Source organism: Cupressus sempervirens, chromosome 4 (genome assembly GCF_028749045.1).
Source record: "Cupressus sempervirens isolate cs-2001-9-10 chromosome 4, ASM2874904v1, whole genome shotgun sequence".
Taxonomy (NCBI): domain Eukaryota; kingdom Viridiplantae; phylum Streptophyta; class Pinopsida; order Cupressales; family Cupressaceae; genus Cupressus; species Cupressus sempervirens.
In genome coordinates, this window is record NC_143121.1 from 488231169 (window position 1) to 488256646 (window position 25478).

Sequence of the window (25478 nt, forward strand, 5' to 3'; positions counted from 1 at the left end):
CGACTGACTACTCTATGTAATTTTCAATGCCTCAATCTGCAAGTTGGGCTGTATATATAATGGTCCCAATAGATTTCACCAAACAGATCTATTTTATCAAAAATATCTGTCCAAATTTCTAAACAAAGCATTAGCCTGATACAGTATAATATGTCAATGCCTGCAATATGCAAGCGGCAATATACCAACCAATGCCAAATTATTTGTAGGTACCACTCACGGACAAGATCTTCACACGCTAGATGTTGAATGAGGTTACAAAACGTTCACTATGAGCAACAAAACGACACAAAACTAATGACCTTCTAACATTTCTTAACACTGTCAGTATTACCTAGCATTCAATGTTCAACATAATTATGGAAAACACCGAACAAATGTTCCTCTTGTAATGTCTTTAGCAACCATATTATCGTTACAATTACCTTTTTTGATATATGGCAGTTACAACCATTCTCCTAAACACCATCGGTGTCTCCTTGGGCTATCACCGATACAGCCGGTTAAAGGCTTCACTGTTTTTCTCAGTTTTTATGCCTTCCAACATCTACTGACGTCTAACATGGTCATCTCAACACTACCTTCAGATTTGGAAAGGCACCCGAACAAATACCGTCCGCTCTCTTTTTGGTGTTACTCACAATTCTTCCAAAAATTTGATCTCCAACTTCGATGCTCATGAAGTCATTAACGGCTCTGTTTATATGTTTTTCCTATTCAACAAGTGACGGCTCCCTCCATTAGTGCATACTGCTTTCATTCTCCCAGCATTTCCCACTAATATAGAATTGAAGGCATGCACCATATCTGTTCCACTAGAATGCAGAAGGTCTTCAGTGATGCAAACACTTATTTTCACGACACATCATATTCATGGCATTTTATAATGAAGTCTTTAACTTCTCCATATATGCGAAAGCCCAAAATATTTCATCAATATTGTCCTCGAATCACTGGCAATTTGGAGTCGGCAAATTGGATAAAAACTCTTCCTTCACAATTCTATTATTCCACATCCCTGCGTCTCCATAGGATCTTCCGCATAATGAGACACTCTGTTAGGATGAAGTCCAAGCTTTTGTCGCACTAGTACTTGGGAGTTTTGGTAGTGATGTCAGCTAGCTTAAGGAACACACTCACAAACAACTATTTTGCACTTCATATGCCTTCGACGAAGATCAAAGGTACTCCTATTGCCTTCAAAAACAACAGGTTCACTAGCCCCTGTATGTGACGAGAATGAACTTCGACATTAGAAGTTTTGACAACTATAGAAATTCTTGAAATGAACCTGTTTAGCGAAAATGATTGGACACTTGTGAACCTGCCAAAAAACAACTTTTGTCTAGAATATGGAATTATTTCTCTTAGTTCACCGTTTGCTATCAGTACAAAACTAATTTCTCTTGGTTCAAATCAAAGCTTACACAAGCCCATGATACCAAACGTCACCGCAGATGAGGGAGTGAATTTCTTTTCTCCTGCGTTCATTTTGGGAAGTTCAACACAAATTTTTCCACCTTCTAAAGTCAAGAGTGTTATAGTTCCACCTCAAATGCTAAATATTTTGTCGCACCTTGATAAATTCAAATTGTTTCCAAAAATATTGGCTTCAATAAGTTTACGGCACCAATTTTTCCCGAACTATAGTCTTTGGCTTAGAATCAAACATTTGCCCGCAACGAGTAGGCCCGACGCCATTACCACCTGCTTTGCCTTTGAAATGAAATACAAGTGTCAGCTAGGAAATGAACCGAATCAGGAATTACGTAGGAAACCATCAACCATGGTTATATTGAAGAAGTAATTACATCAGAATATGGTACTTAATCTTTATTTATGGACATTGAAGCAATGCATAAATATGTATATTGTTTTCTTGCCTCTGATAAAATTGTGATAAATAATCTGCATAAGAAACACTCAGATAAGACTTTTCTTGAAATTTGCTTTTTAAATGAACTCTACAGGCTGGAAAAAACCAGCTCTAATATCACTATAATATCCTACCCGGATATCCCTTTCCAACTTTCCTCAATTAATTTTCAGAATCATAAACAAGAATTTACACAATGATAACCAGCAAATAACTAGCAGCATTAACCACTGAATAACTAGCAAATAATCCAGAATTCATTATTGCATTATAAACCAGCAATACAATAACAATCCAATCATATAAATAGTAATAACAGTCAGATTGGATAACCAGAAAAGAACCTGAAAAGCACTTGTGAACTCCATCACAAGTTCACCACAGATGATGAATCGAGGCTACGTCCAATCCACAAAGAACCTAAGGGTTTGCGTCCTTGGATCCTGAATAGAAGCTAAAGCTTCCTTAATTTCTCCAAGAGAAATCTAAAACCAAATCAATATCCAAGTCTGCTCAAAATGAACTCATCCTTCTTTTATGTTAAAAATAGGTGACCCTTCAGTTTCTTTCTCTTGTCCTCTCGTCTTTTTTCCTTCTTGTCACCTTTAACCTCTAGTTTATAATATTAATTTGACTCATTAATAATTTTGCATGGAGCTCACTTAAGCCAAAATTAGTATTTTATGAAATCATCTTCAGAATTCCTAATGTCCCAAAAAGGGGACATTAGAGCAAGCCCTCATTTTAAACCAAGATTCTAGATGAGAAGAAGGCATGGAAGACAAGTAAGAGATCAAGGAGGTGCATAATAATCTAAAAAAGATTGAGACTTTGCATATGAGAGGCAATATATCATATTGTTAGTCATTGAAGATTAAAGCACAAAATATTATTATCAAGACTTTGAAGAGCAAACATTATTGGTACCCAGTGTAACCAAGAAGTCAGCGATGGGTGAGTAAAGGCGGAACATTTAATATGAAATAATCTTGTTTTCCATGGAGAAGAATCATTCCAGTTTGTCGTGAAATACACAATTTGAGACTACGGTTGGGAAATACTATTTCCAAAAAAAATCCTTCCATTGGTCATAGCATTTGAAATTAATATTGCATGGGTGTGGTTGATTTCTTATGTCGTGGCTCAGTTTTGGATAGATTAACTGCCTGATACTAAATTTCAAAGAGATATTAATATGAAGAGACTATTGCAGTGGAAGTCGTTAGAGACATGTCAGGACTCTGGAAACAATATTTGCCATCAATAATTCACAGCTCAAGGTCTCTATTCTAGGGACGGGACTTCATCTACCATGCATCCTTCAATTTTCAAATTATCAAGCCTCAGAATGCAAAGCAATTTGTTCAACATGGAAATACTAAATTCAATTTGGGATATACATTTGTGTACCCTAGCAAGTGTAGGCGGCGATTATGACATGAATAGTTGAATAAGACTTTTCTTGGTTAATAAAACATTGTTCCGAAGGGGTGTCAGTTGTGTCATCAATTTGTGACGGTTGGAGACTTAACCAACCGTGTTGAGTCTATTTATATGGAATCTAGAACAAGTGAGGGTGTGGTTAATGTCAGAACTGTTATGCTATGAAATATACATCATTTTTTCATTTATGGTGCAATGAGATTCTATGTTATTTATGCTGTTGTTGTATTTCACTCATCTCTGGTATTATACTATCTTGTTGAATCTGCATATACTATGCAATCCCTCTCAGCTTAGGCATATAACAGCGAGTCTTGTAATGGAATCATCAAGGGAATGGTGTACATGTTTGATTTATCTTCTTAGTATTCTCAGAAGTATTGGGCCTTGTTCAGATTCCTTCCCTCATTAGTCTCTTTGTTCTTCCTTACTAGAAATGAATGTTTGAGGCATAGCTTAGCATCATCAAGGATATTCTATGAACATGAGTCAGAGTTACTTGTTGTTTGAATATAATCAGGAACCAAATGCAGGTGACGGTTTATATGCACCAAAGATAAAGGTTTATATGCACCAATGATGTATTCCAGATAAAGGTATCATCTATCAATTTTATTTATCTTTGTTGTCCTACTTTACCAAAGATTTGAATGAGTCTTATTATTACCTTTAAGTAATTATCCATCTCTGACTTCTAAAAAAAATAGCACCAGAAATTGATTATAGAAAATCACTGTTATTTGCAGCTCTATTTTTGTCATTTGCTTATATATATGAATAGCTCAATCCTGATTGAAACATTGCCAACCAATTGAAACTGTAAACTGTATATTTACAAGGTTTGTCAAAAATACCTCCAAGGGAATATGCAATTTGTTTAATAACTCTTGTGCAAAATTTGGGTTCGATCAAGTCAGAGGTCTTACAAATGATTCTAGGGATTTACAAACTAGGGATATCCAGTATGTCGAAGAATTCCACAAAGAAGTACTTGCAGCCTTGTGACATTGTTTGGAGATAAGATAAGATAATATGACAAAAATTTATTAATGTCCAACAAAAAACCAACAAGGGTCTAAGGGACTGGAGACAGTACAAAGGGCAAACACTAACAAAGGGAGCACAAAACAGTGTCCACAAAAAGAGCGTGAAAGCAAAAGAACATAACAATGAAAGAAAGAACTAAATACTCCTCAAAAACGGGAAGTAGTCTAGAATGGAAGGGTGCGCTCTAGGGCGAGAAGGCGCTTTGGAATGCTGCCTCTGAGGCCTGCTGAAAGTAGGGTGGCACTGTCGAGTGTGATCTCTGCAGGGTCTCACAGATCTAGTGTGACTCAAGATAGGGCAGAGAGACCGCTTTGTCCCCTGGGAAAGAGCCATGGGAGTGAAGAAGGGGGTGATGAGCTGCTCAGGAGTCAATCTCGATGGGAACTAAAGTTGTAGAGTGTGATCACGAAGCCGCAAGGTCTCTTGAAGGTAAAGTGAGAGATACCACTAGTCAGTATATCTAAAGAATGAAGAAAGAGACCTGCACTCTCAGAACAAGTAGTGGAACCTCCCCCTGATCTCATAATAGATGAGGCCACGGAAAATAAAGTGAGTCTCGGTCTCCGCCTCCTTGAGGGGACATAGGCAGCAGATCCTATAAAGTGAGAAGCATCATCTGAGACACCACCACCTCTGACCACTAGGAAAGGACATGCAAAAGGTCAAGATTTGGTGATAGATCAGAAGCCAAAAAATTCTGATTTGGGGCAGCAGAAGTTCACTTATTCAAATGAACTTCCAGCCTTTACACATGGGAAATCTAATGAAGAGGGATAGGCCATAAAATTTTCAGGTAAGAGGTGCTTAAAATGGTTGAAGACATAATACAAAAGTATGGTAGCAATTCTGATTTTTGTACGAGCAGTCATATTTCTCTTCATCATCATGAGGTGACAACATTTTCACATCACAACAATGATAAGCAAGGTTTTACTAGTTCTGAAGTTTCACTTGATGATGATCAATTATATGGAGAAGTAGATTTTGTTGATAACATGCATAGTGAATCAGACACTCGAGAGTTGTTTTTCATGGGTGATGAAAGCATCTACAATTCATTTTCAGATTTGTCCCCAGTTTTATGAGATGGCAGTTGTTAATTAGATACTTCAGTTGTTAGTGGCTGTCCTACTTGGGCTTCCATTTCACTTTCAGTTTTGCCATGGATTACTACAGCTAGTGAGTTGCAAGGGAGTTTGCAGAGACATGACTATGTGTTAGTTATTGCACATGAGATGAAATCTTCCCTAGACATCGGTAGGTGACACCTTCGACATCATTCTTATTGCTAGCATCAATCGTAGCAGCAGCTGGTATCTTAATGATTTGATCTATGAGCATATTAGAGTTGCTTTTGGCATATTTCAGTGGACTAATTGAGATGGATGACAAGTGAAGATTATATAATGATAGGCATCTATTTATACTTCCATGGCCAGATGGATAAATTGGTTTGGGATCTGGAAATGCACAGGATCAGTGCTCTGTTTCTTGTGGATCATGATGAGTCACTTCAGAACACGAGGCATAGTGCTGTTATTTTCGAAGTGGTGCAGAGGATTTGTGAAGCAGTGTTTTTGAGGTTGACATGGGATATTGGCATTGACATATAGACTCTAATTGCTTAAAGGAAAGCAATCTCTGGGAAGGGAGGACTGTAATGTCCCCTTTATTTGAATATCAAAAATTAATTGAATAATTAAATTTAAGTTGTCAAAATATAATAAATTAAATGACAACTTAATTTAATTATTTAACAGAGTATTAAAATGACTTTAACAGTAAAGTTAGAAATTTAATGAAGACATTTTATTATTATTTCCCAAAGTTCAAATCAAATTAAAAGGGGGAATAAAAAAAAGGAAACTGAAGAGACAGAAAGAGGGAAAACAAACAGCCACTGCAATGAGCTTTAAAAGAAGAAGAGGTTCACTCTAACGATGTTTGTTTTATTCATGCTTGATTATTGTTTTCTTTTGGAGAAATCTAGAAAGCTTCAGTTTTCCATTTTGAAACCTGGGAACGGAAACCTTCGAGATTTCTTGGCGGATTGGAAGGAAACCCAATTCACTTCTTGGTGGATTCACGACGAAGTTCACAGCTGGGCAGTTTTGTGATAAAGGAATTTTATATCTATATGGAAAATAAGATTGTAAAGATTTATCTTAATATTTAATTCAAATCTCTATTCCAGTCAAATATTATATAATATTTATCCATGTAATCTGTTGATTTAAAGAAATCAGTTGTATGCAAATTGTTTGTTTAAATTTCTGTGGTACATTTCGAAAAATCTAGAGCAAATATCCTAGGGGGATATTACACTTCAATGGGTTGATTGCTTTCTTTCTCTTGTTGTAATGTCCTTTTTTTTGGATTAGTCAAGATTGATAATTATTTAATCAATCGTAATGTTCATAGTAGTCATTTCAGTTATCAAATGATATTATTATTTGGATTTACGACCGGAGGATATAGATGTTATCCAAGTTGCCTAGAAACCATCTATTGACTCCCTCAAAGTTTACAGGTCCAAGTCCATTTCATGAAGGTTTACGGAACACTAACCCCTACTCTCAATTGGGAGAAGATTCATTAGATTGGATTTATACAAGCTCCTCTTTGGTAACACTATAATCTTCCTTCCCTAGCCAAATAGTAGTAGGATTGAAATGTAGATATATATTTTTGATTTTGCTACTATAGCTGATATTACAATCTCATGACTGTAAATGATATTAATACTACAATTGTTATCGATATATGATCATTATTCATATATAAAATATGTATTCATATAGACATAATATATCTTAGAATCATATAAGATTACGTATTCCTCCCCCTTTTATAGAAATCTCATTGTATTTATATCCTCTTTTATAATCATAATACATTTGAAAAGTCACACCCCTTCATAATTACAATCCACGTGAAAAGTCACACCCTTAATAGTTATAATCCTTTCAAAGAGTCACAATACTTTATAATTACAACATTTTGAAGAGTCACAACCATTCATAATTATGACCCTTCTGAAGAGTCAAATCCTTTCAATACCATTGATACTTTTTGAGAAAGTAATTTCCTTATTTTCTTTGCATAACTTTCCTCTACCATTATTCCTTCATTTACTCTCATCTTTTCTTCTTCCTTATTTCTTTTTGAAATGAACTCTTCTTTCTTTTATATCTTATTTTGAAAAAGTCTTACCTCTTTATTACAGATCTCTTAAACTTTCATTAGATTTAGTTAGCTTATATTATTTAATTTTATATTATTTATTTACTTATTTACCTCCTACAATATTATCTCTTGTAGTAATTTTTATTTATTTATTCATCCACATCATAATTTTGTTCTTTTTAGATCTTATTTTATTGATAATAGAATATATTATTAATTATTTTTATATATTATAATAATGTTTTATTACTATATGATTTATTATCATTATTTATTTAATAATATTATTATATTTAAATTCTATCTTAGAATGGAGATATGACACTAGCTCCTGTAGTTTCCATCTTAGAATCAAGATATGACACTAGCTCCCAATAGTTTCCATTCTGCAAAGAATATTGAAGAAATGAATGCTGAATTGGGCACCTAATTTGGATATTTCATTGTGTATTAGTTGTTACCACTTTATTTGACTCCATTTCTAAAGAAGATGTGTTTAACAGGGTCTCTCTAAAATCTATATTGACACATGTTCTAGCATCACTGAGAATTTCTAGCAGCATTAAATACTCTAAAGAGGTAATGTGCTCACTATGGCATTGCAAGAATGACTCCAACCAGCACTCACTGAAAAAGAGTGTTATGCATATCAAAATCACACTATCCTTGGAAAGTCCGTTGTTGGTTGGATGCAGTGGACCATGGAACTGAAATTTTGGGGCCCATCAAACTCCTTAAAATGAAAATATCCTCTTGTACTTGTAAGAGAGTATAGCACATTAAGTGCATTTGGGCCTCATAAGGGTGTCTATTTCTTGAGCCAAAGATTAGTGGGTCCCAAGTAACTCCCACAAATCAGCACATAAGTCTGCTCTTCTTGATCATCCATGTAATACCACCCTAGTGACATGATATGAAATTTATTTTGATTCACTAGATTTGCTTCATATGTTTTATGATTGTAGGAGGCTAGATAATATTTCACATGATGAGTTACTGACCTGCATTTTCTGTGATTTATTATATGTGCTTTCATTTATGGATTATGGATTTCTATGGATTACTAAAACTAACCTTACTAACCTATCTAGTCCTTGTATCACTATTTGATATGTTTCTATATGATCACGGTTGTATTTGTATGTATACATATTGGTTTGCTTGGTGATGCAGGTGTGTGAGGGAACAGGTACTGAAAACCGGATATTATCTGTTCATCCGGAGATGAAACCATGGTCCATGTAGGCACCCTGAGCTTAGAAGACCTATTAGGGAGTCAGCTACCCATATCAGGGGATTTGGGATTTTATCACTAATTGATTTAATGATATCTTCATTCCTGATTAAATGGTGATTTTAATTTCATGATGATGGTTTATTAAATATATTTATATGAGTATATATGGGTGCACACATATATACCCAAATAAGTATATGACTGTTTTATGCATGTGATTTTAAGCTTTTGTATATTGAGTCTATAAAAGTCTTAAAAATAAATATATAAAATAAGAAACAAATAAATAAATAGAAGGAAATAAAAATTAACTAAAAGTATTTATGAGGTTTGAACATAAAACCTACCACCCAACTCGTCATGACCCATAAGGAAGGAAATGGATTTCAATCTATGATTAAGCTATAGCTAGGTTTGGTAAAAGGCCAAGGAGTTGAACCCTTGACCTCTTGGGTGTAATGAGGGAGACTTAGCCATTACACCATAAGACATCCTTAAGCGTAAACTCCAGGATCACATAGGTAACTAGCAACTAGTTGGAAAATTAGACAACAAATAATAAACAATAATTATAAGGTTGATTTAAATAATCAAACCTTGTTAAGATGTAGGTTGCAACGGACACAACTATTTGCGACGACATCCTGCTACCTATAAATAGGAGCCTTCTTGGGAATGAAAACATAGGAAAAACTAATGCAAAAACTGTAGTCAAAAAATTATCATTGGTGGGAATTCTACACGAAGGAAACATCCCAGAATCTAGGAGGAAGGAGAGAACCAGGGAAGCTTGTAAACATAGGGGAGTTACCTGCAGATATTAGGAAGCTTGGCATCACCTGCAACATTCTCAGGAAACGAACTAGGCCAGAAATCCCACTTCTCCTCTCTCTCTCTCTCTCTCTCTCTCTCTCTCTCTCTCTCTCTCTCTCTCTCTCTCTCTCTCTGTACATCTTGACAATATTATGAAAACAATAATGGAAACAAATCTATTAATGCACAATATATGAAATGAATTTATTGTTTGGTACTCGCTATATGAGTCTATGTGTTTCATTTCTCTGTGAGTTGTAATGTCTTGCTGTTTATTTTAAGTTTGCAATTGGCAATGGATGGTTTTCTATGTTTGAATTTCCAGAGATGGAATATCGGTAGGGTTTCCAGCCTAGTGATTTAACTAAGGAGTATGTATGGAAAACTCTCCTATATCCAAACTGAATCTGGAAAATCAACTCATAGCATTCCTTATATTTTTTTAAGTCTTCTGAAATTGATGCGCAAGTATACTGCATATATGCACAGGTATACTACAAATATGTGCAGCCCTTATATTAAATAAAAGTGCGGGTCTTCTTAATGTATGCGCAGATATAACAAAAGCGCAGCCCTAATGTATATATGGGCAGGACTGCTTTACATAAGTGTCAAAATCATAAATGTACAGCCTTAGTATATAGATGCGTCCATCTGCTTAATGTATGCGCAGATATAGCAAAAGCACAGCAAAAAAGGATGTATATGCAGGAATTAAGAACAGATGTACAATTTAAAGGGCTTTTGTCAGTTTTGCCTACTTCTTGAATGTTTTGGTCAGTCACCCAAGTCTGATTTCAGTACAACTTCTTGTTACTTTGCATTTTGACCCAGGGCATGTTGTCCCATTGAGATGTGTCACTTTCTGCATTGACACATGTGTTTTGGTTTTCAAGTAGAGTAGAAAACCTAGGTGTGTGGCTCACCATTGGTGTTGGTGCCCAGAAGTGGCTGCAAAGGGATCCTATGCTTAGAGACCAGTGCCCTAGCCAGGTTAGCTCTATAAGTGAGTTGGTTAATAAGAGATTAACATAATTAAAACATATGGGTATGGTTTTCGGTTTTTCACACTAAACAAGATTAAGTAGTATTGAAGTATTTGGAAAGGGGACATCCTATGCAACTTATTAGTCCCTAACTCAAGTGAATGATCCCAACACTACTGATTCATACATAATTTGTTGGAGTTCTTAAGGAGAAGATATTTTGTGCGGTGGGATGGTCTTTGGCTCATGTGAATGATCCCAACAATATGGGAATGTACAATGACACTCATCTAGACACAGTTGAACCCCTCACTCTTGCCTTAGCCCTCGGTGGTCCGTTTGGCTTTATACTTTTACATTTTTTGAGTTAAGCCTTAGATTATGTCCTAGACCTATCTGGATCATGGTTTTGTCTCCTAGCTTGGGGGATTGGTTCCTTTATGGCTCCACATGGTTGGGTGGCAAGACTTTTTGAGTCTTGTACGTGGTTCAGTTGGAAAAAAGAGAGTTGAAGATTTCTTGATGCTTCTGAAAATATTCTAAAGATGATTTCAAGATGTTTCAATTTGATAATTACTTGATGCATTTTAATTGATGTAAAACATGAACCCTAAGCAGGATATTATTGATGTATTCAAAAGAGAGCAATGTAAAAGGGAGGGTAGTTTGGAAAAGGGGAAAAAGGGATAATGATAATGTAAATGCTAAAGATGTTTATCTTAATTTCCCTCTTGATGGATGTAATGCTAGAAAATGTTATTGTTACACTTATGGATTTTAAATCTGAATTATGTAAGGAATTCATTTCGAAATGTATTGTTCAGTGTACTCTATTTATCTTATGTATGTAAATATGTTGTGGGATTATTGTGATGTAAATGTAACTTAAGAGATAAATGAAATCTTGGTTGGAAAAATCAATTGAAAGCAATTGAGGAAAAATATTTGAGACCTAAAACATTAGGAACCTATTGGGATAAATGTACTTAGCAGAAAGAAAATTACAATAAAACCCCCTGTCAGGTTTCCTGGCGGGGCATTACATTCCACAGCATATACTTCTTGTCTTCAAAGGACATATGAAGCTTATGTTGGGATTTCATCATCAGGTAACAGCCACTGATATTGACCAAAGGAAAATTAAGACGTTTCTACTGGATTTTGTATATTTTGGTATATATACTTGAGATCATCCTTAGAAGATTAAGTGAATTCTTGATAAAGCTTCTCTTGAGAGGAAACCATACCCTCCCCTCGTGGCAAAGGTTAGTAGGGTGTTCTAATAAACCGAAAAAGGTAGTTGTAAATCTGATGAGGGGAGACAAGGCAGAAATGAACAGGAAGAGATACAGAGAGGTCGCCTCTTTTATCATTTATGCATTTCAGCATAAGAAAATTCAAAACAATAACATGTTCAATGGTGTTCTTAATTACATTCCTTTGGGTGATAAGAGCTCATCTAGAGGGAGTTTCTCCATATGATAATCATTTTCTAGAAATACTTATGTCTGCAATATATTTCTGGTTGCATAACCAACACAGACACAACACGTTTATAGAAGCATTTGTACAGGAGTGTATAGTCAAGGAATAGGACTACTCATATGAGAGAAAGATGTCAGAAACTTGATGTCTCATCAAATAACCTAAGAAATGGCACACCTTAGAAAAGCGCAGTGTGCCCAATTCAGCAAATTATAGCTCATTGAGTTTGCAAGGATACTTTTTTAATAAATCTACTTAGAAATGAAGAACTTGCAAACTCAAAGTACCATTGAACTTCCTCCTTGAAAAAACAACAAAATTAAATTATATTGCATAACAAACTGCTTGCAGGACATGCCTAGATGTAAGAAAATCCCTTAATCAGGTATTATTGAAAGCAAATAAGTCTACAATGACTAATGTATTCAAGAAATTGCAAGTCCGATTAGCAATGACTTGAAACCAGAAGCAAATGTGAATGCATTAAATCTGAATTCTAAGGCAAAATACAATAAACAGATCCACATACCAACTCCAAAAATTAAGCAAATTCGATATAGTCAAATTATATCCAGCCAAATCAGCTTGAATAAATAACATATGAAAGATTTCTACACATACGAGATGGTCTGCAAAAGACATCTTTCAAACTTGTAGGGGCAGATGAGAGAAAACAAACCTCCCAATATTCAATATGTGTCGGAGTTGCTCGATCCAACTCCAAGTGCATTTTTATGTCATCATGTAGTTCTTCCATTTCCTTCACTGTAAGACCCTGTTTAGGCCATATCAAGTTAATGAATACCAAGCCACTCAGTAACTAAATGATTTACAACAAATAGCACGTTATAAAACCATTGTAATATGTTCCAACTCTTCAAACATATTTTATAGCTGTAGCCATCCAGACAAAGAGACATTGGACAGATGATGATATGGTGTCTTTCTTTAAAAGATTAAATTTATATACCATTTACATAAATTTCACCTGACATTTAACTTTTAAACTTTACATACTTAAAGAAATTCACCCTGACAGATAACTACACATAACAACATAATCTTCCAATTTCCAATTCTCGATATGCTATATGTTCTTTCAGTTGTCACCCCAGAATGATATAAGAAAACACAAAAAGCAGAGAAAAATAAGAGAATGCTACGAAAACTTATTTCTTTATACTTTTCAAAAGCATAATGTGAATAATGTGAAAAAATGAGACTATTTGCTGTCGGGCCAAGGAAAATTGTAAGCAAAGTGTAATAAACAAACTACAAAACTAGATATATTTACAAGGGATAGATATCCATTATTTCCTCTTCAATGAGAGGGTGGCTCCTCTGACTACAATTGGAGAAGCTTAGATATGGAGAACGATTCACTCTGAATCAACAGTCTTGCCATTGCAGCTGATCAAGTATTGGGGTTTATTTCATTCAATCAATTGTGATTCCAGACATCAAGCAAATAATCCTTGTGCAGCAATTCTTGAAATATATGGAATACTTGTAATAACCCCAACAGGTTATAACTTCTTCAAACACCAAAAATCTTTATAGTTCAGTGGTTTGACATTTCGTCAAACACTTTGCAAGCAAGGGGTCATATGACTGATATAACTTTTCAGATTGCCGCTGTGATTCCTGTTTGGATTTGCCTCAAAGAGAATGCTTACAAAAGACTCCAAATTGTCTAAACAATAACCTAACATAAATATGCAACTAATTTTGGCAATAGTGAATGCATATATGAGTTCTAATCATGAAAATGATCACCTACAGCCAACTGGTATTTTAACAAACAGTTGGTATGCAAGCTAACTGGCTAATAAGAAATGATATATTAACGCTCAAAGACAACTATTAATGACCAGCAATTGTATCTCCTTGATTGAGAATGAGTATCCAATACAATATTCATACTAAGTTAGCCAAGACTCTTGGCATTTACAAAGCTATCAAAATATGATGATTACTGGTAAAGTAATATGCACCTACAGCTGCCAATGAAAACTAATGCAACACTAAATATCTAACTTCAAAACTCCCCTACAGCAGTACGCTAATCACATGCATGATTAAATACAACTAAAGCCATGGATTGCTGATACCATTGTGAGGAATGTAAAAATGAATGATGTATCTATTAATGAATGATAGGTTTGATACGAAATGACAATTACAACAGCACTCTATAGTGAAAGCCAACTATGAAAATACACATCAGACCTGGCATATGAAGTGGCCTTAGAGAATAGATGTATTGCAATACCACTGAACAGAAAATAACCTCCTCAAATGCCCAAGTCATGCCTCTCTAGCTGCCGCCCCTGACTGTAGATGGCTGTAATAATTTTCTTTGCTTTTTCGAATTTGCTTTTTTCGGATTGCTTTTTTTTTTTTTTTTTATTGCTTTTCCGGACTTGCTTTTTTGGCCTGCTTTTTCAGTTCTGCTTTTTCGGACTGCTTTTTCGAACTGCTTTTTTGGCCTGCTTTTTCGAACTGCTTTTTCGGCCTTCTTTTTCGAACTGCTTTTTGTACTCAAATATTTTTTCTCAATGTAGCACAAATAGAATACTGAAGTATCTTCCCCTCAGCTGCAATAATTCAAGTGATATTTCACACCCTCAAAATTGCGTACCAATTGAGAGTTTTCATTCTCAATAGCCAGTTGTGACTACTGCAGAAACCCTAGGCTCCACAATGCACATCAACAAACATCAACATCAACAACAACAAATCTGGATGATTAGAATGAAGCCCGGGGTGCCTATTTATTCTTTTTCCTCCACTTTCTCCAGAAGCTTCTAGAACATTATTTTATTTTATCTATTAAGTGACTTTATAAAATATTTTATAATTCAAGTCACTTTATTAAATTAATTAAATATAAAGTTACCTTTTAATATTTATTTACTTGATAACTCTATAAATAATTAACTTAATACCACTTATTTATTTAATTAAAATAATTAATTAGTCATCCTCATAAAATATTCATTATTTTGGACAACCTAATTAATTAAATTAATTAAATCAAATTGCCTCCAAAATGGGGACATGACAGTCCGCCCTTCCTGAAATTGCTTGTCCCCAAGCAATGGTTGAACAATAAACCAATCAATCCGCCTGGATCCCAAATGTAGTTATGTACTATACTACTATCAATCAACACAGGCTCCTGTAATATCCTCTACAATATAACCAAGAGGAATCCATAATCAAACTGACAATTACAGCTCAACCAAACTCCAAAATCACAACTGCCATAGTCAGAAACCCACGAGACACAAACTCTTAGAAAATCAAAACCCAAGTAAAGTGGACAAATCAAACTGCCAACACAGTAAATACCATCAACGTATCCCACTGGCCTATACGAAATGTACAATCCAACTCTACAACAATGGTGAATGCTCCCAAATGAAACTGTACCAAGTGTGGAGAATCCACACACTGAACAACTCCTGCAGTCAACACAACTCTGCAGATCACCGGCCACTGTCTCATAGCCATAACTCCCATGGACTGCTGATGGTGAAAAGTCATCACAAGATAAACAGCAAGAAATGGAACCCAAACCAAATTTTCCTGCTATCAACTCTTCAGCACAAGGATCAAATGCTAACTGATGCACATACCCTGCAGTATAATGCTGATAAAAAGAACCAACCTCAATCAACAGCTCACCATGAACAAGTGCTACAACCCACTGTGACTGATCACCAGCTAAGTCAGGAGATGTCATAGCCAAAGGAGTAGATTCAATAACAACAACTGCTGAAGCATCACTCCCAAACTCCTGCTCTAAGTCGTGTATTATCAAGCTGTCAACCGCAAAACCTATAGCCATGTCATGCTCATCACAACTCTCATCCCGAGGCATCAAACCGTCCCATAACTGATGACAAGCACTAGGAACCAAAGTACATCTCTGTATCATCATCTCATCAACATGGTCATCAAAGGTAAATTGATGAGCATACCTCACAGTGTAATGCCGATAGAATGCGCCAATCTCAGTCAGTGGCTCAGACTGCAATCCAGATGAAACTAACTGCAATCAATCACTAACCAAGTTGGAACTGACTACTACCTCCGAAGACATCGCCAAGGGAGTAGTATTACTAGCAGGAACCATGCCAACTGTCGGCTCACCAACATCATACTATGATTTTTGATACAACATCTCTAGTCTCTATGCCATTAGTACTAGAGGCCACCACCATGTCAGGCATACAACAATCTGCTGTAGCACCCAACTTAACTGAAGCTGACTCTAGTGGGAACGAACCTGATATGCCAATGTTAGTATCAACGATGGATGCATCCCCATCTCCACTGTCTCTGATAATTTCGACCATGGACATCCTCGAATCACCAGACACCACAACTTGTGACTGTACAGAATCTGGTAAAGACTGCAATCGCTCTAACTCCATGGTCACCTTAGCCAAATGAAGCTGTGACTCCTTGAAAGCCAACTGTGTACTTTCAAGAATCTCAGAAGTCACCTCAAGCTGCTGAGTAAGCTCACTCACCTCATCTTCCCTGGCCAATAATGCATCGTATGTTGTACTCACCCACTCCATAAGATAATCTCTATCGGCTACCAGCTGCATATAATTCTGTCTCAGAATCCGAATAGCCTCCCATAAAGAGTGGATCTCTGTCAAGGAAAAATAACTGCCTCCCCGCTCATCACTAGTAGGAGAACCCCATCCATAAACTGCTAACAACTAACGAGCAGCATCGAAATGCTGGCAAGCGATAGCAATGTCTCGCTCACTAACTCTCAACTGACTAGACACATGATGGCACTGGCTAGACTGTCTCCTACAAACTTCCTCTGACACACTGTCTAAGGGAGTATCCTTAAAGTTACTGGTCTATAGAGTATTACCAACCATATCCTGCGAATCAACTCCAAAGCTCATATCAACATACGGAGTATCAAAAACTGTAGCACTGCTATCCACCTCCTCTGTACCAAAAGAAACTGCCAAGGAAGCTAAGTCTTCAAAACAACCCACTGCATCCTCCTAGATGTCATCAAGGCCAATATGATCCTGGGACTCATCTGTACACACTGCCAAATATGAAAGATCATTAACACATTCCAGCAAGAATGGTCGACTGGATATATGAACAAAGCCCAACACCGGTGTATAAAAACTAATACCAACATCGGACAAGCTGTTGGCACAAGAAAAGACAACACCGTGCAATCTGCTAATCAAATCCATGATAGCACCCAAACAATCACTGCTACCAAAAAGTGATAAAGATCTCCAGTCAACTGAATCCCAAACGCCAATATAACAATCTCGAATCCATATCCGTAAACTAGAATCAGCTGGTAACTCAAGCAAACTCCTCACCTGAGTAATATGACTAATACCAACTAACTCCACATACTTGTCTGACATTTTCCCTGTATCTTGAATGTGAATGCAAGATGAACTCACAACATTATCAACGACCACATATGATCCGCCTGCCGCAGAAAATTGAGTATCAGGAGTGCAAGATGAAACTAAGCTCAGCTCCATGCCATGCTCATTCCCATGTCTCTTCCAGTCCTGTAATGCCAATGGAGTATTCATCCAAGAAGCTCGAATGTCCTCAAGCTCGCGAGAAAGCCTGTCAACTTCCTCCTCCTTTCTCCTCAAGGCATCTGAATAGTCTCTGACAAGGCTAAGAAGATAGTCACGATCTGATAGAAGATGTAAATATCTCAACTTCATCGTTCCCATTCCTTCCCTAATCACCTGTAAGTCAACACAAGAAGACTTTGCCTGAACTCCCTTATGTTGACCCTGTAACTGAATCATCCGGATGTGATCCTCTATCATATCCCGCATTTTGTCATGATGAGATAATGAAGTCACAATACTATCTTCGCTCACCTTGAGCTAGCTGGACAAATCATGTGAAGTACTACCAGCCTCAACCTCGTGCGATGAAGCATCTATCTGTACCTGGTACTCTCTCTCAGCAAAGTCATGAATGCTCAATGTCTGCTCATCTCTACCAGGTATCTCACCATCATGCACAACAAAATCTGCATAATCATCATCTGAACCCACTACGCTGTAGTCACTGCCTATTGGAACTAAACCATCTCGAGTACCTATGACATCACCCTCTGACGACCTATATACAATTGTCTCAACTTGAGTATCAAGTTGACCGTTACTATCAATCTGCGTAATATCCATTCCCACTACCTTCTGAAGTATTGTGTGCCCAACATCTTCCTCCAAGCTAGTCTGATTTTTGTCCTCCCTAGATTCGGCTATATGTTGGTCACCAACTGCTACAAACTCCTTGTAGAGGTTTCTAGATACCTCACTTGTAGAGACCTCTTGTTCCTCTTTCTCTTTGTTGTGTGACGTAGTCCTCTTAAACATGGAAACCATCAATTCATTCATCCTTTTCTGACTTTCATCCAACCTTATCAAATTTTGTTTAAGCTTCTTCATATCCTTGTCCCACTACTTCTGGGTACTTGAAGTAAACATGATTAACTAACTAATTCAATGTCCAATCTACCCAACAGGATGACAGGTCAATAGCTTTGATACCACTGTAATAACCACAACAGGTTATAACTTCTTCAAACACCAAAAATCTTTATAGTTCAGTGGTTTGACATTTCGTCAAACACTTTGCAAGCAAGGGGTCATATGACTGATATAACTTTTCAGATTGCCGTTGTGATTCCTGTTTGGATTTGCCTCAAAGAGAATGCTTACAAAAGACTCCAAATTGTCTAAACAATAACCTAACATAAATATGCAACTAATTTTGGCAATAGTGAATGCATATATGAGTTCTAATCATGAAAATGATCACCTACAGCCAACTGGTATTTTAACAAACAGTTGGTATGCAAGCTAACTGGCTAATAAGAAATGATATATTAACGCTCAAAGACAACTATTAATGACCAGCAATTGTATCTCCTTGATTGAGAATGAGTATCCAATACAATATTCATACTAAGTTAGCCAAGACTCTTGGCATTTACAAAGATATCAAAATATGATGATTGCTGGTAAAGTAATATGCACCTATAGCTGCCAATGAAAACTAATGCAACACTAAATATCTAACTTCAAAACTCCCCTACAGCAGTACGCTAATCACATGCATGATTAAATACAACTAAAGCCATGGATTGCTGATACCATTGTGAGGAATGTAAAAATGAATGATGTATCTATTAATGAATGATAGGTCTGATACGAAATGACAATTACAACAGCACTCTATAGTGAAAGCCAACTACGAAAATACACCTCAGACCTGGCATATGAAGTCGCCTTAGAGAATAGATGTATTGCAATACCACTAAATAGAAAATAACCTCCTCAAATGCCCAAGTCGTGCCTCTCTAGCTGCCGCCCCTGACTGTAGATGGCTGTAATAATTTTCTTTGCTTTTTCGAATTTGCTTTTTTCAGATTGCTTTTTTTTTGGATTGCTTTTTTTCCGGCCTGCTTTTTTCGAACTGCTTTTTCGGCCTGCTTTTTTGAACTGCTTTTTCGGCCTGCTTTTTGTACTCAAATATTTTTTCTCAATGTAGCACAAATAGAAGACTGAAGTATCTTCCTCCCAGCTGCAATAATTCAAGTGATATTTCACACCCTCAAAATTGCGTACCAATTGAGAGTTTTCGTTCTCAATGGCCAGTTGTGACTACTGCAGAAACCCTAGGCTCCACAATGCACATCAACAAACATCAACATCAACAACAACAAATCTAGATGATTAGAATGAAGCCCGCGGTGCCTATTTATTCTTTTTCCTCCACTTTCTCCAGAAGCTTCTAAAACATTATTTTATTTTATCTATTAAGTGACTTTATAAAATATTTTATAATTCAAGTCACTTTATTAAATTAATTAAATATAAAGTTACCTTTTAATATTTATTTATTTGATAACTTTATAAATAATTAACTTAATACCACTTATTTATTTAATTAAAATAATTAATTAGTCATCCTCATAAAATATTCATTATTTTGGACAACCTAATTAATTAAATTAATTAAATCAAATTGCCTCCAAAATGGGGACATGACAATACTAACTTTGGGACAAATACTTAAAACTTTTGCAATGAGATGCTTGTGACATATTGAACTGACTTACATTGATGGCATCAAGGATATCAAGACATGCTGGAATATCCAAGCAAAAATCACTGGACCCAACTGTTTGGAAAATACTGAAAGGAGAATTTGAAGGGTTTCAACTTGTAATATGAAATCTCTGTTTATCCAAGTGCCAGCTTTAAAAGAATGAAATACTCCATCAAAAGTCGTAGAATGGCTCAAGTTTAACTTGATTTTGGCGGAAAAGGGCCATTATTCCAGTGCGAAGCTTGCCCCAGTTCCATGCAAAAGAAGAACATTTATCCCACAAAGTTTGCTGCTGGGATGTATCTGGAATTGAAAGAAACATATACGTCCACAAGGGACCAAAGAATGTCAAAACTAAATAAATAAAGCTGAAAAGTAATCAATAGACAGAAGAACCTTATCAGAAAAGAAAAAACCTCTGAGACTGTGACACCAACAGGATTAACTATAAATAATCTATAAATAGTCCAATATTCCAAGAAACAGGACTCGTCACTGAAGATGATAGAACCAAGGATGTTGGAATGAGAGATGAACAGTATCTAATCCATATCACTAGAAGAAAAACATGTACCCTCCACAGTTGCAATAAAGCCATAAATCAAGTTTTGAAAATTGCCATTTACTTGCATGACTCGTGAGAACTCCTGAGTCAGTTGGAGTCTGCAAAAAGTAAATCACCCAATGAATTGCAAGTCCAACTGGAAAACTCAGCCAATGTTGAAAGAAGACAGATTGTCACAAAGAAAAACATCAACATTCTTATTAATTCTTTTTTCAAGCACTCATATTTGTAATGTACCCATTTTTTAATTGCATCAGAGTTGATGGATTTAGCCTATCATTAGGTCCTTGTAGACTGATACTGTTGATTAGAGGACCTTGTTCTGGAGTTATTTTGCTTTCCAGTGGCCAATCATGAATTTTGACTCCATTTTGAAGGGCTTACTATTTAAAGTAAGTCAATAGATGATTCCAATGAGCTCAGATGATTTAGAGGAGTTATATGGTGCTTTCAGAAGTTGCTTTTGACTTTTGGTTTGGGCTGCAAGATTCTTGGAGGGAGTGTCTATTTTTAGTAAGTTACTAGTCAAGACCTTTCATCATCTTTGATCATCAAAATCACTCCTGTGGTATCAGATTTTGATTCCAGTGCTGTTAGGCCATTTTCACAAGTTGGGTGCACTATTTGTTACAGTTTAATTATATTTACTGAAGTTGCTATTTCAATTGAGATTGTTTAGTGGGCACCTTAGTGTTATCACTAATTGGAATCAGGATTAAAAGTTTTAAATCAAGGGCACATGAAACAAGAACCTTCTGTGTCAAGATACCATTATATCAGTGAAAAGGCTAATTTTGGAGTAATGGGGGAGTTTAATCAATACAGTGACTATTATTATTTGTCGCCTTTAAATTATAACATAAAGTTGCTTTATGAGAAATATAAGTAAAGTAAATTAAGGGGGATGATGACAAATGGAAATTGAATATCATAAAAGGGGTTTCGGACTTCATTTCAGGCATTCTTGATGACATTTTATATTTTGGTCATTTGAGGATTTGACGGACTGAGCTGAAGAAATTGTGAATTTCTTTTAGACTTTGCTAGCACTTTGAATTGGTTTCAATTGCCAATTAATTGTGCCTTCTACTGCTGCTATTTGGGATCGAATTGCTGAATCGATCCATTCTGGGAAGATAACATAACTGCTGGAGTTTGATATGAGGAAGAATGGCTGCAAATACAATGAATTCTGAGGTATTGGAGGGTGTTTTGGTTGCCGTCTGTACAAGTGGAGAGGATACAGGCCTAGGTAAATGCTGTGATCAGTAATCAAAGGACCAACATTGATATTTTCAAGGGCTGGGCTAGCATATACAGAGCCCGTGTTGCTGTTGGAAGGGTGGCATCAACATTAGAGGAGGATTTATGTGTTTTATTTTCAGCTGGAGACCAGTCTTACCTTCTACTAAATCAGGTTCAATACATTTCAATAATCAAGCGTCTTCATTGTATACACTTGCATACATTGCATTTGTTGCATAAAAAAGATAGAGGAGAGAATTTGCAATTTCAAATTTTCTATCCATTGTCATACATTTTATATTCTGGAAAAAGCAAATATTTCAAAAACACAAAAAAAAACTCCATTCTTCAGCATAGTTTGAGTGAGAACCAGCAGGACTCATTACAAATTACAATATTGGAGTTGAGGAAGTTGAGCAGTTGCTTAATGCTTATGTTATAGCTGATTTGGAGGGGGTAGCAGCATATGAAGATGCAAAAGGCAAGCCATTAGTAATGCTTATTACATTCATATCATGATCCTAAGCCTAAGGCATCTGTTGAGAATGATATTATTCCTAAACAAGAAGCTCCAGCACTACCATCTTGTCCAAGGACACACACAGCCCCTTAATCTGGCCAAAGAATGTTAAGGTTGTAGCTTTTGTCGGATTGATTTTATTATGAGATACCTTGTTCATGGTAAATCATCTTTAAGATAAATATCTTATATATACAATATATATTATATATATTATACATTATATATTATTATATAATAATATAATAATATATTACATATATTATTAATATTACATATATGCTTAAAGATGAGTTATACATGGTTATTTATATTATTAATATATTAACTAATGATGATTAACTATAGAGATATGTCTCTTCATGAGACATGTCTCCTTCTCTCATATTTATGAGTCTTCAAATCTGCATTTGGAAGACATCAATCACATTAACAATCTTAGTACATTTGCAGAAAATGATCCATGTTACTCAACAAAGAAAAGAGCCCTCATTATGAGAATTGAAATTATAATTTGTAGTTTTTATTTGTATTGGAACTTGAAAACAATATGCATTGAACTTTTTTTTGACCTATGATGTCTATAAGCTATTGAGCTTCAGTTTTGATCTATATATGAAGGGTTGAGGCATATCAGTAATACATTCTCTTAATTCAGTAATATGTATGATTTTGAAGAATATTTTTACAAATTTATGTCTTTTTTAATGATAGAAAAAATTGTCAATATTTTGACAAATCCAAGTCATTTAAACTTTTAAAATGCATTACCAAGTGTAACTTTCAAACTATGGTGATAATAGAGAAGCTGATGGTGTCCCCTATTGAATGACCTACCCAAAGAAGCCTTTATTTAATTATTAAGGTACTCAGCTTGCCTCCTGGCCATCAAGACCACACAAATTTGAAGTGGTCTGTTGGTTTCTGATTTAACATATTTAATAATACCATAAAGCAGCAAATAAGATGACACCCAGGGGTTAGCTACTTCCCATACCTGGTACATCCTATTGGAGTCTGGACCAACTTAACAAAGCAATAATGCTTTCTACTCTTTAGGCTCTGATAAACCAAGGTGGGTCAACCTAAGGATTTGACACTTCTTATACACTACTTTGCATTACAAACCCATTACAACAGATTTGGCCTTGAAACTTCTTGTAATTGCAATTTTAATGACAAATTTATAGTAGCTAGTAACAAACTTGACAAATTATTGCAACAAGTGATGACCAACTTTATATCCCATTTTGACAGCAATATTTAATAATTTTGATTTTGTAAAATGTAATTCATGCAAAGCCAAGACTGTTTTGCTTTATTCTTCAACTAAATGACCAGTGCCTTAATCCATTGCCACAATAGAGTCATACTAGCTAATATTAATATATCTATTTAATTGGCTTGTAATTAAATGTATCAACTGTTGACCTCTAAATTCTCTACTCACAATATCCCTGTCATACTTAAAATAACCCTGTCATTCCACAGTAGCATTTACTTAATTCCTTGAATTAAAAGCAACAATGAAATGATATACAACTCACTTAAATTGCATTTGAATAAAATAAAACTTGTTCATTCATTCTCAAAATCATAAAACCATGAAAATGGAGAGAATTTTGAGATATAGATACTCTGCAACATTCCTTGTATTAAATCTTCTTGAGCATTATACATATTTCTGATATGAGACTTGAAACAAAATATAAGACTAAAACCAGCATTTCATTAACATCAAACTTTCAAAAGAAACAAACTAAAACATCTCCAAACTTAACAGAAAAATAGGACCGACTCGTATGATAATATCAATCACATAATTAGACTTCGGACCCCTTTTCCCAATCTTCGAAATCCTTTTATAGAATAAGGATTGCAACATTCTTCAGCTATGGTAAGACACATGTCATTACATGACTTCAAAAACAAGTTACAAAGAAGACAAAAAATTGTTTTACAAATATTCTCTGCAACTAAAAAGATATGGGAAGTAGCTCAAAATTCAACAGCTGGCATCTTGATGTTCAGGTCTAGTCTTTGTTTATGATATAGGTGTATCCATAGCAAGCCAATGTAAAAGTAAGATACCCTAATATGATTTCTATTCTTCCTCTATTTTGTGTTTATCTGTCTTCATCAGCTGTCTTCTAACTACTTCCCATGGGCAAGGCCTTGATTTCACCAACTGCTTCCCAAACATAAACTTCTCTCTTAGTTGGCCACTCAATACCTCTAATAGCTTCTAGATCATTTACAAATTTGTTCCATCTGGCATCCATGATGACCTTTGATTTTGTTACAAATCTGTTCATGTCCACTTCTATCTTGAACAAAGAATCAATCAGATCATAAAATAAGTTGTCATCAACATCCCCATCAAAGATTGTTACAACCTTTTCCAACGTCATGATATGATCAAAGGATGTTGACCACTCTTGCCAATCCTTCAACTTATTTTCATTATCAACAATGGAGGGAATAAAAATATCAATACCTTCATTCATTATCTTTACTTTGCTTTGGATTACCTGTGATTCGCTTGTAAACAAACCAATCAATTCTTTCACCATTTCTAAAACCTCTTTTGCTGTAAAGATCTTGTCAAGTAACTCTGGCTTTTTAGCCATCGAAATAATTAACCTATCAAAGAATTGAAGGTATGGGCCCCATTGATTAAAAATAGGGGAGAGCCATATCAGAGTTTCATTGCACACATATTTTGCACTTTACAAGGAGATGAAAACATTGTGAACTTGTTGGGATATCCTTTGTAATACCTCTAATCTATGATATAGCATCCCCTTTAGTGCATCCACCTTCAGTTGATTGTTCTGACTTGGAGCTTCAACCTCCACCACAGCAACTCCGTGTTTAGTCCCAAATGCCTTGTCTTCAGTCACTAGAGCAATTTGTTCATTTGT

General features: G+C 35.6%; 1 protein-coding gene across 2 annotated transcripts in view; it reads right to left on the reverse strand.

Annotated features, from left to right (window-relative positions):
- The window catches only part of LOC149562077 (cactus-binding carboxy-terminal, cactin), a 203787-nt gene that overhangs the window by 57206 nt on the left and 121103 nt on the right, over nt 1–25478 (reverse strand). For both annotated transcript variants that reach the window (XM_089825617.1, XM_089825616.1), the window contains one exon: nt 12753–12848. In XM_089825617.1, the coding sequence (XP_089681743.1) occupies nt 12753–12848 (96 nt within the window). The remainder of the gene's footprint in view (nt 1–12752; nt 12849–25478) is intronic.